We start from the raw sequence: 13,389 nt of genomic DNA, 5'->3' as shown, positions 1-13,389 counted from the left end.
ATAAGCAAAAAGAAAAAAGCCGGAAGTGGCGCTGTGGCTCAAGTGGTAGAGCGCTAGCCTTGAGCTGAAGAGCTGAGGGACAGCGTCCAGGCCCAGAGTTCAGGCCCCACGACTGGACCCAAAAAAAAAAAAAAAGATAGGTAAATAAATCAGGTTGTGTTTAACAGATGAAGTGCAAGCTCTGGGGACTCAAGAGGAAGAATTTAGCCTAAATATGAGCTGGAGTAAGTCACATCCAATTCAGTGTTGAGAATGCCCAATGTGTTGTCTTTGAATATCCAAGTAGAGAGTGCAGCTGACAGATGGACATGAAAGTCTTCAGTCAGAGGCTTCAGAGTTATCGTTGTATAAAGATAATTAACTAAAGGCATAGAGCTAATCAAAACACCTAAAACTAATGTGTAACATAAAAGGGCCAAAGACAATGTAGTGAAAAACAGCAACATTCAGAGGATGAGCAGAGGAAAAAGTAGCCAGAATAAGAGAATAATATGTTATTCTGGAGCCAAGTTTCAAGCATGGCATAACAAACACATTAATTATGGAACACAGCAAAAGAAACCAGAAGCCAATAGCATAAGATATGAATCTATCCAGAACACAAGTTCATGGAGACAAAAAAGCACTCAGTGACAGCCAAGGAAGTAGATTTCATTCCCCCATATCTTTCAAAAACATTTACTCCTATCAAATTCAGATAAAAACACAAACTTAGTCTATATTAAGCTAATAAGGGGAAAGGCCCTAAATAAATAATCTAATAATACTGGAATAAGAATCCATTATAGCTGGGCACAGCCTCCTGAGTAGCTAGGATTACAGATGTGAGCCACCAGCACCTGGCAAAAAGTGATTTTTGTACAGGGATAAACTATATATAGTGCATTAGAACATTACTTAATGTTTTGGGGGACTGGGTTGGTGGGACTAGGGCCTCACACTATTTTGAAGCTTTTTTGCTCAGCTAACACTTAACTGCTTGAGCACACCTCTTTAATGAGAATTTTTATGATAGTAAAAAAAACCCAAAAACCAACTTGAGCCTCTGTGTGTTAATTCGTGTTTTGTTTTGCTTTATGGTGCTAAGACGGGACACCAGGGACTTGTGCATGCTAGCCAAGCACTCCACCACTGAGGTATACCCACATTCGTGTGTTTGTTATTTTCTACACTTCATGATGTTTGGTATCTTGGAAGCCTTGCTAGCTAGGGAGTGACTAGGTGTTGGAGCTAGCAGAAGCCTAGAGACATTAACTCATTTACTATGAACATGTCTCTCATGTGTAAACAAACCAACCTCAAACTCATACCTCCAAGCACTTACTTTATCTAACTCACATTGAGAAGTCACTATAGTCCCTGCCCTAAAACATCCCAGGAACCAGTAGATACTACATACATACAAACATATATACGTATATACATACATACATACATACATACATACATACATAAAAAGAATCCCTCTAAGCACGGCACTGGTGGCTCACACCTGTAATCCTAGCTACTCAGGAGGCTGAAATCTCAGAATTGTGGTTCAAAGCCAGCCAGAGCAGGAAAATCCGTGAGACTCTTATCTCCAATAAACCACCAGAAAACTGAAGTGGCACTATATAGCTCAAGTGGTAAAGCACTAGTCTTGAGCTGAGGGACAGCTCCCAGGCCCAGAGTTCAAGCCCCACAACTGACCAAAAAAAGAAAAAGAAAAAGAAAAGAATCCCTCTACCCTAAAGCCTATGGGAATTTTCCCAACTAGCTAGTCCTAAGCCATTCCCTGATCTTACTTGCTGCCCCAGAAACCCCAACAACATTGCAGACTATACTTGCCCTTCACTCCTTCTATCCGTGCTTTCCCTCAGGCCACCCAGCAAGGGATTCCTAGAGGAATCACCAGTGAGAAATGTACCTTTGTGGTAGAGCACTAATTCAGATGTACTAGGCCTTGGGTTCAAACCCTAAAATGCCAAAGAGAAAACAGTGTAACATCTGTTTTTTCTAATGGTACTGACCTACCCATGCTGTCTCAGTCAAACTTATACAGTAAAACCTGTACATAAATTTACATATGGAAAGTCTGTAAGCAATTAAACAGCTTTCTTTGGGAAAATATTTCAAGTAGACTTAAGTGGAGAAGGTACCCAGAAAACAAAATACAGCATGTTTTAAAAGTATAAATAGAAACATAATTGTGTTATCTTAAAAAGGAGAAAAGAATTGGACACCAGTGATTTACCTATAATCCTAACTACTCAGAAGGCTGAGATCTGAGGATCACAGTTTGAACCCAGCCCAGGCAGGAAAGTCTGTTAGATTCTCATCTCTAATTAACTAGCACAAAGCCAAAAGTAGAATTGTGGCTCAAATGGTAGAGTGCTAACCTTGAGCAAAAAAGCTCAGAATCAGTGTTCAGGCCCTGAGTTCAAGCCCCAGGACCAGCACACCAAAAAAAAAAAAAAAAAAAGGAAGGAAGAAATACATACCAAAATGTTAGAGATGGTTATCTCTGGGAGTGGCAGAATTAGCTACCAGTTATTTTTGTTTTTTTTTGGGGGGGGGCCCAGTAGTGGGGCCTGAACTCTGTCCTTCAGCTCTTCAGCTCAAGGCTAGTGCTCTACCACTTGAGCCACAGCGCCACTTCCAGCTTTTTTCTTTTTGTTTATGTGATGCTGAGGAATTGAACCCAGGGCCTCAGGCATGCAAGGCAAGCGCTCTACCACTAAGCCAACTTCCCAGCCCAGTTATTTTTATTTGTATGGCCTTTTCTGAACTCCAAAATTTCCAGAACATATTTATACTACTTTTGTAGTGAGAAAGCATATTCTATCAATCAGGTTAAACACATGAGGTCCTATAAATTTTAACTTTAAATATAATTTCATGCACACCTGAATCTACCAGCTGAAGTAAGTTGTCAGGATTCTAAACACAAAACAATTTTACTCAAGATTCAAAGCACAAAGTATCAGACCAAAATGTCTAATAAAAAAATTTTCAAATGTTGGGAAGTAATGCTATGTATTCTGTCACATAGAAAAATTAAAACAATCAAAAATAAGAAAAGATTTTACTGTAAATCACAAGATTCACTTTTCTGTTTTCTTGCTTTTCAAACATTCTTGGATAGATGAATGTATGATGCAAAAATCATGTAATATTTGGCTGTACCCAAAACGTGAGACATTCTCTTGGGAGTCTATTAAAAAATTAGGCCAAGAGGTCCTCAGAACATTCCAAACCAAAGAATGTGCAAAAACAACTGCATCATAGTTTTCAGGTCTGCTAATATTTTCTTTAAAAAAAAAAGCTTTTCGATATCAAACTGTCTGAAAACAAGAAAATGTAAGTTACCAGGAACTAGATTTATACTTGGTTCAGAGTAACTCTGCAAACTAGGAGTGTGGGGTGTTTTTTTTTGCTGTTTTTTTGGGGGGGTCCGGTTGTGGGGCCTGAACTCTGTGCCTGGGCACTGTCCCTCAGCTCTTTGGCTCAAGGCTAGCGCTCTACCACTTGAGCCACCTTCTCAGCCCCGAAGTGTGGTATTTCTGAATGTGAAGAAAAGGCCTTTATTCAACTTAACTGAGCTTTGTTCACTGGGCTGGTAAAGGAGGCAGGGGTTGGGAACTTTGTAGGAAGTGGAGGGAGGATATGCTGTTATAGATCAAACCCAGGGCCTCATAAACACTAAGTATACACTCTACCACTGAGCAACATCCTTGGCCCTCATGAGTATGAAACTCTCTGTATCAGGGGCAGTATAAACAAGGCTTGTCTGTAGCAGATAGGCCTGGCAGTAATGAAGGGAGAACAGAGGATATAGCTAACAGGACATTTAAGAAAGCCAAATAATAATAGGGGAAACGTTTCCTTCATTCAACAAGAGATACCAGCATGAGCTTTGAAGACACAGTAAAAGGATTTCAACACTCAGAAAGACTGAGGGAGCCAAGCACTCCAGATGAAAGAACACTGCAACAGGGGAAGAGGAGAACATGGCACAAGAGAAAAACCAGTATGTCTCTAACAATATCCTTCTTATAAAGCACCAAAAGTCTGAGGAATTTCTACTCCACATTGGGAGTAATGGGAACCACTGGTGGTTTTTGAGTAGAGGAGTGAACTACTGCACCTACTCTTAAGGAAATGAATTTGACAGTAATGCAGAGGGTACAACAGAGTGTAAGACTATGAAGGCAGGAGCAATGTGGAGGCCCATGTAATACTCAGGGTGAAGGTGATGAGACCACAGGAGCACTACTTCCACCTCAGAACCTCTCCACCATTACAAAACTCCAGGCATTCACACACACACATAGTCAGAATAAAGGAGGATGCCCTTAGGGGTAGAACTCAAAAGTAAAACTCCTATCAACGTTAAAATGCTATTTATCAAAATGAATTCCAGGAAATGGAAACAGGGAATTTTTGTTGGTGATGGTGGTGTGTGTTTTTGCTTGTGGGCTTTTTGTTTTTTGTTTCGGTCTTTTCTGGCAGGGACAAAGGGAGAGAGCAGAAATGGAAGGAAGAAGTATGAACAAATGCAGTCATGATATTCGTTACACACTATACAAAAACTGAACTGTGCAAATTGTAGGCAGGAATAGGAGAGGGAAACTGGGGGAAAGCAAAGGAAGGGGAGAGATTGTCCAAAAAGAACTGTACTCATTACCTGACTTATGAAATAATAAACTCTTTGTACAATACCTTAGTAAGAATAAAATTACATTTTTGTTAAAAAAATTTCCACTCTATCCTTTATATGTGCAATGTTCCACCAGGTCTCACCATAATCTGTCAAACTTGACTCTCTGTTCTCAGAAAGACCTGCTGGGTGTGTCAGTGGCTTCCACATATAATCCTAGCTACTCAAGAGGCTGAAATCCAAGAACCACAGTTCAAAGCCAGCTCAGGTAGGAAAGTCTGTGAGACTCTTATCTCTAATTAACCACTAATTAACTACCCAGTAGATCTGTGGCTCAAAGTGGCAAAGCACTGGCCTTGAATGAAAAAGCTCCAGGAGAGCACCCAAGCCCTGAGTTCAAGGCCCATGACCCACAAAAGCAAAACAACTTAAGACCTAATACTACAACGATATGTGGTGGTGCATGGTTGTAATCCCAGCATGTAAGAAGGAGGCCAAAGATGGAGAATCTTGAGTTGGAGGCTAGCTTGGGCTACTAGTAAGATCCTGTTTCAAAATCAAAACAAAACTAAATTTTAAAAAATTCAAAATAATTTTGAATTTATTATTCACATCAAAACTCAGATTTTGTAGTAGACATAAAGATTTATTCTAGGTCTGGGAAGGTGGTTCAGTGGTAGAGTGTTTGCCTTGCATGCATAAGGCTTTGGGTTCGATTCCTCAGTACCACATAAGCAGAAAAAGCCAGAAGTGGCGCTGTGGCTCAAGTGGTAGAGGGCCAGCCTTGAGCTGAAGAGCTGAGGAACAGTGCCCAGACCCAGAGTTCAAGCCCCAGGACCGACAAAAAAAAAAAATGTTTCAAATACTATTATAATGCCATAAAAATGGCTGAAAATACTGGCATTTCAACTACTCACTTTTCACAGAAACAATGAAACTGAACAATATATGATTAAGTAAAAGATGGTAATACTGTATTATACATACATACGTGTGTGTATATGTATATGTGTGTGTGTTGTTTTTGTGAGGTTTTTTGAAACACGTAGAACTTCTAAGTTCAGGCCACCCCCAGCCCCAGACTCTCAAGTGCTAAGATTATAAGCACATGCTGTTGTACTAAGCTTATACAATATTTGTTGTACTTTATTTTGCTTTCTGACAGTACTAGCAATTGAACCTAGGATCTTGTACATGCTAGGCAGGTATTCTAACACCAAACCACAATCTAAGTCCTTAATAGTTCTGAGTATAGATTCACTGTACCTCTTCATTTGATAACTGGGCTGAAGATTCTTCTTGAGTTAAAGCACACACTACTGGTATTTTTGCTTCTTCCTCAGCATCTGTTTTTTTATGATCCTTTCTCTTATTAAGCCTTTGTTGTTCATCATCCTCCTAAAAATTAGAAGAAAAACATTATTATAACTTAACAAGTCAAATAGGATTTTTAAGCGGGGGGAGGGCCCAGAGGGGACGGAAGGGCATTGTTGCTAGGAATTGAACCCAAGGCTTCGAGTATGCTATGCTAAGCAAGCACTCTACCACTTGAGCTATACACCCAGCCCTTTTGTTTTGAAATAAGGTCTCAGCAATTTTGCCTGGCTGGCCTCAAAATTTGAGATTATCCTGCCTCCACCTACTGAGTAGTTGGGATTTTAGGTGTGTACCACCATATATAACTAAGGGTCAAGTAGTTCTTTTATTACTAAAACAACTAAGAAAAAACAAGGCTTTATGGTATCAGACATTTAGGCTTATGTGTTTTGTAATTGCATATAGAAACAAAATATTTTAATATAATAAGTACTAGGTAAGAACGGTTATAAAGAAGAAATCAGGAAGCAGTTTTTACAAAAGTATGCGGCAAAACTAAGTAAGATAAAATAAAGCAAAGCTGGGGCTGGGAAGGTGGCTCAGTGGTAGAGCGCTTGCCTTGCATGCTTGAGGCCCTGGGTTCGATTCCTCAGCACCACATAAGCAAAAAAAAAAAAGCCAAAAGTGGCACTATGGCTCAAGTGGTAGAGCACTAGCCTTGAGCTGAAGAGCTGAGGGACAGCGCCCAGGCCCAGAGTTCAGGCCTCATGACCGGACCCAATAAATAAATAAATAAATAAATAAAGCAAAGCTAATTCCTCTTTAAATGATCCAAAGTAATATTCATAAAAACATTCCCTTCTGCTTATTGGAGAAAACAAATATCATGATATTACACACCCATCAGAACCAAGAACAGATTTATATGAAATACAAAGGGAATGATCAAAGGTGATATACTCCATGCAACAGAGATGAATAAGATACCTTCTATGCTCTTCCAAGATAGTCTAATGAGAGGGGATAAAGTAAAGTTCTTCAAAAAGAGAAAAACAGACTTATTTCATCTGAGGGAGCCAGCTAAGGAGACCCAGAGAAGATAACACATCAGCTGGATCTGGGAAGATCACTAAGATGAGTTTGGCAACTGCATGAAAAGAGACAGGAAAGGATTCCAGGGAAGAACAAAGCATGTTCAAAACACAAAGGTCTGAACAAACATATCTGTGGGGAAATACTGAATAACTTCACAACTGAAAAGGAGGCAGGTCCGTGAGAAGTGAGGGAGAGGAAGGAGGAAATGGTGATTAAGTGCTTAGACTCTACAATCGGAGACTGCTTAAACCTGAGAACTGCCTTTACCTCATCACCTGATCTACCACATAAGGATGATTCAGTAGTGCCTACCTCACATGGAAAGCTTTATTCTTTTCTGAGAAATGTCTGAGATAAAGCTTTATGTGTAAAGCCTTGGCACAATGTTGGCACATGTAAGATCTCTCAATCAACATTAATAAATGCCTTCAATAGCCATCTAAATAAAGTTTAGACAGTTATAATGGGCAGCAAAATAGGCATGATCTGATCTGTATTTTAGAATTTAAATCCTTAGGCTGACAGTCTTCACGCAGATGATCTAAACAATTGAAAAAGAAACTTCTATAAAATAAAATCTAACTTAAGTCATAAAAAGCTGGGCAGTGTGGTCTGGGAAGGTGGCTCAGTGGTAGAGCGCTTGCCTTGAATGCATGAGGCCCTGGGTTCAATTCCTCAGTACCACATAAGCAAAAGAAAAAAGCCAGAAGTGGCGCTGTTGCTCAAGTGGTAGAGCGCTATCCTTGAGCTGAAGAGCTGAGGGACAGCGCCCAGGCCCAGAGTCCAGACCCCACGACCAGAACCCCCCCCCCCAAAAAAAAGCTAGGCAGTGGTGGTTCGTGCCTGAAATTCTTGCTACTCAAGAGGCTGAGATCTCAGGATCATAGTTCAAAGCCAGTTTGGGTAGGAAAGTCCATGAGACTCTTATCTCCAATTAACTACCAAGAAAGCTGTGGCTCAAGTGAAGAGCAGCAGCCTTGAGCAAAAACTTCAAGAACAATGTTAGGCCCCAAGTTCAAGCTCCAAGACCCGCTGGCGCACACACACACACACACACACACACGCACACACGCACACACGGGTGCATGCATGCACACACACACACACAAAATCTTAAAATACCTAGAAAAGCAATGAACACTTTTACGTAACTACTCTAGAGAGAGTTTTGTATCCATATGCAACATGGCAAAAGTTACTAGTGCTGTAACAATATCTCGGATGACAAAAGGTATGGGGACAAAATAAAGATGGATCTGGATCTACAAATTACTATACATTCCTATTACCAGTTAACCAGAATGAGCTACAACTCTCTCATGAAAATATATCCAAGCTGGGTGCCAGTGGCTCATGCCTGTAATCCTAACTACTCAGGAGGCTGAGATCTGAGGATTGTAGTTTGAAGCCAGCCCCAGGCAGGAAAGTCCATGATGCTTTTATCTCCAATTAATCCCAGTAAAAGCCTGAAGTGGTAGTGCTCTAACCTTAAGCAAAAAAAGAGCTCAGGATAGCACCCAGACCCAGACTTCAAGCCTCAGGAATGGCAAAAAAAAAAAAAAAGAAAGGAAGGAAGGAAGGAAGAAAGGAAGGGGGAGAAGGAAAGGGAAGGGAAAGGGAAAGGGAAGGGGAAGGGGAAAGGGAAAGGGAAAGGGAAAGGGAAAGGGAAAGGGAAAGGAAGATATTTAGGACAATGCTTAAGGGAAAATAAGTTAAAGAATCTAGAACAAATACACATTATGATAATACACATTGTTTATAAGCACATGCTTATAAACACAGAACTGGTCTGGAAGATTCTACCAAATTGGTAAATGAGGTTATATTTGGAGGGACTTATACTTTTTTTGGGGGGGCCGGCCATGGGGCCTGAACTCTGGACCTGGGCGCTGTCCCTCAGCTCTTCAGCTCAAGGATAGCGCTCTACCACTTGAGCCACAGCGCCACTTCCAGCTTTTTCTGCTTATGTGGTGCTGAGGAATCGAACCCAGGGCCTCATGCATGCAAGGCAAGCACTCTACCACTGAACCACTTTCCCAGCCCCGGACTTATACTTCTTTATTGTATTCCCCACCCCATTCTCCTATGTCTATTCTCTTTCCCCCTTCCCTCTTTGCCACTTCCTCTTTCTTCCTGCAATGCTAGGGACTGAGCTGAGGGCTTCACACATGGTAAGCAAGCATTCTAATTCTTGAGTCACATCCCCAGCCCACATCCTTTTTTAACATAGCACTCAGCCTTTTGCCGTTTCTTTTTTTTCCGGTGGTGGTGGTGTGTCCTGGGGGGTGGGGGTAATAATGAACTAAAGGCCTTGTACTTGCCAGGCAGGTGTTTTATCATATGAACCACACATCCACTTGCCTCCATGTACTGGGATTATAGATGTGTACCACCATACCCAACTGTATCCTGTCATCATTGTGTATGTGTCCTGGAACTTAAACTGAGATGCTAGAGCTGAGCTTTTGTGCTCAAGGCTAACACTCTACCACTTGAGCCGCAGCTCTAATTCGGTGAGAGTCTCATGAACTATGCTAACTGGGTTGGCTTTGAACTGTGATCCTCAGATCTCAGCCTCCTGAGTAGCTAGGATTACAGGCATGAGCCACTGGCACCTGGCTTATCTAGTCACTTTTTAATCACATTTTTAGGGCAAGGCGACCAAACACTTGGTCTATATTGACCAAATTTAGGAGTCCCATAAAAATCGAAGAAAATTTTTCTCAGAAATATGTACTGCTTCATCCTGCAATCTCCAAAAAGAATAATTCCTGAGTAATTTGTAAAGCTGAAAAGCAAAAATCACTCAAATCCAACTATTATGTTTTTCTTAGGTTGTATTCAAAGAAAAAAAAAATCTAGGGGCTGGAAATGTGGCTCAGTAGAGGAGTACTTGTTTAACATGAGCAAAGCCCTAAATTTAATCCCTAACCCCAACACTGCAATCAATTAAACAAATATAATAATATTAACAACAACAACAACTGTAAAGTGGCATACACCACCTTGTTCCATCTTAAGTCAATCTCTAACACACAAAAGGTAATGCAATCATTGGGGATGGAGGTGTTTTATTAACAATGTAAATGAGTCCTACAAAACTGCTATTCACCTGATCTTTCTTCTTCAGTTCTTCTACTTGTCGGAGCTGCTCTGAAGTTAGCACAATCTCCATTCGCTGCATGTCTCTCATTAGCAAACGCTGAGATTCCAGAAACTGGTCATTGGCCTTCTGCCATGTATGTTTTAACTGGTTGTGCTGTTGTCGCTCTTGCTCCAAGAGATGGCAAACTGTTTAGGAACCCCCCCAATCAAAAACACTGAATTTTAATAGTAGACAATTTCTTTAGTATAGGGATACTAGACTAGATCTGGCCAGTTCTGTCTGGAGTCTGCCCTTGACTGGCACCAATGGGCAATATATAGTTGAACAAACATGACAGCTATCCCCATATCACTGTTCCAGTGCAGTCTCTCAAAGTCATCTTTCAGGAACATATGAAATTAATACTTTTGCACTAGTTTTAGAATTCTTAGGTTAAATAAAAATTGTAAGAGTTCTTTATTGCAGGATTTTGAAATTTGAACCATGTCTATGTTTTCTTGTAAAGTGATATGTAATATGGTATTTCCCAAATTTGTCGGACAAAAAACAATTTTTCATAGCTTGACTCAATTAACAAGTGTGCAAAGAACACAGTTTGGGGAAACATTTGCTCTAAAGTCAATGTATAGAATCTACTCCTAACTGTATTTAATACATTGTGATAAATCATATTTGTCATCCTGTAATCCCTCTTGGGCCTATTCGGGTTAGACTTCTCAGGATAGGTCAAGGAATTCTTTGCAAAAATGCATGTTGCTGACACCATTAGTTCAGCCATCTCACAATGAAGTATGAAAAGGCAAGCACCATCTAACCATCTATCGACCCAGCTACACAAGTCAAAACTTGAGAGACTTCTGATTTGTCTTTACCCTAACACATCCAACAATGACAGTTATTAATTCTGTCTCCTTGGTAGTAGGAGCTTGGCTTAGACCAGCCCTTGTGACTGAAGACAACTACAACAGCTGCCAATACTACAAATTACAGTTTCATTCTTCCTTCCCTCAATCTTGCCCACTCTTTTTCGTCCTTTGTATAGCTATCAAACTGAACTTTCAAGAAAAACTAATAAAAAAGAGAAAAACTAATATCACTATTAAAACCCTTCAAAGAAGCTAAACACTAAAGGGCACATATTATAAAATCCCATATGAAATCTGGAAGAGGCAAATCCACATAGACAGAAAATAGATTATCACAGTCAGGGACAGAAGGGAAATAACACTGGGAGTGGCTGCAAATGGATACACAATTTCTTTTTGAGTTAATGAAAATGCTTTGAAATTAGACAATGGTTGTGGATACACAATTTCTTTTTGAGTTAATGAAAATGCTTTGAAATTAGACAATGGTTGATGATGCACAATCTTGTGGCTATATTTGTATACTCTAAAAGGATGAGAATGAATTATATCAAGAAAGGAGGGAAGGGAAGGGAGAGCTCTTCTTTTAAAACAAAAGAAAAAAAATCCCTTCCAACATCCTTAGTAAGCATAAGGCCTCCGTGTCCTTTGTTCCAATAACATATTCTGCCTATTGTCTCTTGAATTATAATTCTCTCTCTTCCCTTCTCTCCCTCCTTGCCTTCCATTCTCCCTTCCCTCTCCTTCCCTTTCCCTTTTTCCCTTCCCCTTTCCTTTCCCTTTTTCCCTTCCTCTTTCCTCCTCTCCCCTCCCTTCTTCTTCCCTTTCTGAAATAGGGTCTTGCTATGTATCCTAGGCTGCCTTTAAACTCACTTGTGAGGTATCTGCCTCCCAAGTGCTATGATTACAGATGTGTACCACACATCTAACAAAACTATTCTCTTAGCCTTCCTTAGCTAGCTGCATGCGCTACATGCAAATGGCCCAGCTTGCCCTGCTCCTCTCAGACTACCTGGAATACCTAATCATCATTCCAAACTCTACTTAGTAAAACACTTAAACTTTTACTTCAGAAAACAAAACAAGAGCCGGGCACCAGTGGTTCATGCCTATAATCCTAGCTACTCAGGAGGCTGAGATCTGAGGATCGCGGTTAAAAGCCAGCCCAGGCAGGAAAGTCCTTGAGACTCTTTCTTTTTTTTTTTTTTTTGGGGGGGGGGTCCATGTATGGGGCCTGAACTCTGGGCCTGGGTGCTGTCCCTCAGCTCTTCAGCTCAAGGCTAGCATGCTACCACTTGAGCCATAGCACCACTTCTGGCTTTTTTTTTTTTTCTGCTTTTGTGGTGCTGAGGAATCGAACCCAGGGCCTCATGCATGCAAGGCAAGCGCTCTACCACTGAGACACCTTCTCAGCCCCTCCTTGAGACTCTTATCTCCAATAAACCACTAGAAAACCAGAAGTGGCCCTGTGGCTCAAGCGGTAGAGCACTCGCCTTGAGCTGAAGAGCGCAGAGACAGAGTCCAAGCCGAGTTCAAGCCCCAGGACCGAATTAAAAAAAAAAAACAACAACAAGAATCTAAACTCCACTTCAGAGTAACGTCTTGCCTATGCCAGAAGCTCACACATGTAATCCTAGTTTCTCAGGAGGTTGAGATCTGAGGATTGTGGCTCAAAGCAGCCCAGGAAGGAAAAGCCGTGAGACTCTTAACTCCAATTGGCTAACAAAAGTGCCAAAAGTGAAGTGGGGCTGTAACTCAAGTGACAGAGCCATAGCCTTCAGGTCCTGATTTCAAGCCCTAGGACTGGCACGTGCACATACTCGCGTGCATGCACACACACACACACAAACACACACAAGAGTAACTTCTTTCATCTATGCACAGTGGGTGTTCACGACTGAGACAGAAGGACTATATGAGTCTACAAGTTTGAGACAAGCCTGAGTAACATCATGAATGATGAAACACCATCTCAGAAAAGAAAAAAAAAAAGATAATTTAAGGAATGTAACTACCATCAGTTTCTAGAACAAAAGGAATTGCCAATTTTCATTGGTGATGCTGCTGCATTCTAACACACTTTCCGCACAGCTCCTATAACAGGCAGTTGCAGTAAACTGGTTATATACCCAACACCCCTGAGCAAGGCTGAAAGTGACACTACTGATCTGTTTTTATCTGTCTTCATTTAAAGACACTGTTTTTTGGTGTGATTGATCAGTATAGAAATTATTCCATTTTCCATTTTCTTTTCACTTTAATTAACATTCTTGGTAACTTTTCTCAGATTTATTAGAAAAACTTAATAGTCTCAATGACTTTCACTATTTCTTTCTTTCTTTTCTTTTCTTTTTTTTTTTTTTTTT

At 40.6% G+C, this 13,389-nt stretch overlaps 1 protein-coding gene across 3 annotated transcripts in view; it reads right to left on the bottom strand.

Annotated features, from left to right (window-relative positions):
* Positions 1 to 13,389, bottom strand: part of Rabep1 (rabaptin, RAB GTPase binding effector protein 1) — a 99,304-nt gene that overhangs the window by 22,929 nt on the left and 62,986 nt on the right. For all 3 annotated transcript variants that reach the window (XM_013013297.1, XM_013013299.1, XM_013013298.1), the window contains 2 exons: positions 10,164 to 10,342; positions 5,906 to 6,037 (listed from right to left, as the gene is read on the bottom strand). In XM_013013297.1, coding sequence (XP_012868751.1) covers positions 5,906 to 6,037; positions 10,164 to 10,342 — 311 coding nt within the window. The remainder of the gene's footprint in view (positions 1 to 5,905; positions 6,038 to 10,163; positions 10,343 to 13,389) is intronic.

This window comes from Dipodomys ordii, unplaced genomic scaffold (assembly GCF_000151885.1).
Source record: "Dipodomys ordii isolate 6190 unplaced genomic scaffold, Dord_2.0 Scaffold19, whole genome shotgun sequence".
NCBI classification, from domain to species: Eukaryota; Metazoa; Chordata; class Mammalia; order Rodentia; family Heteromyidae; genus Dipodomys; species Dipodomys ordii.
This window is presented reverse-complemented; position numbering and strand designations above follow the sequence as displayed.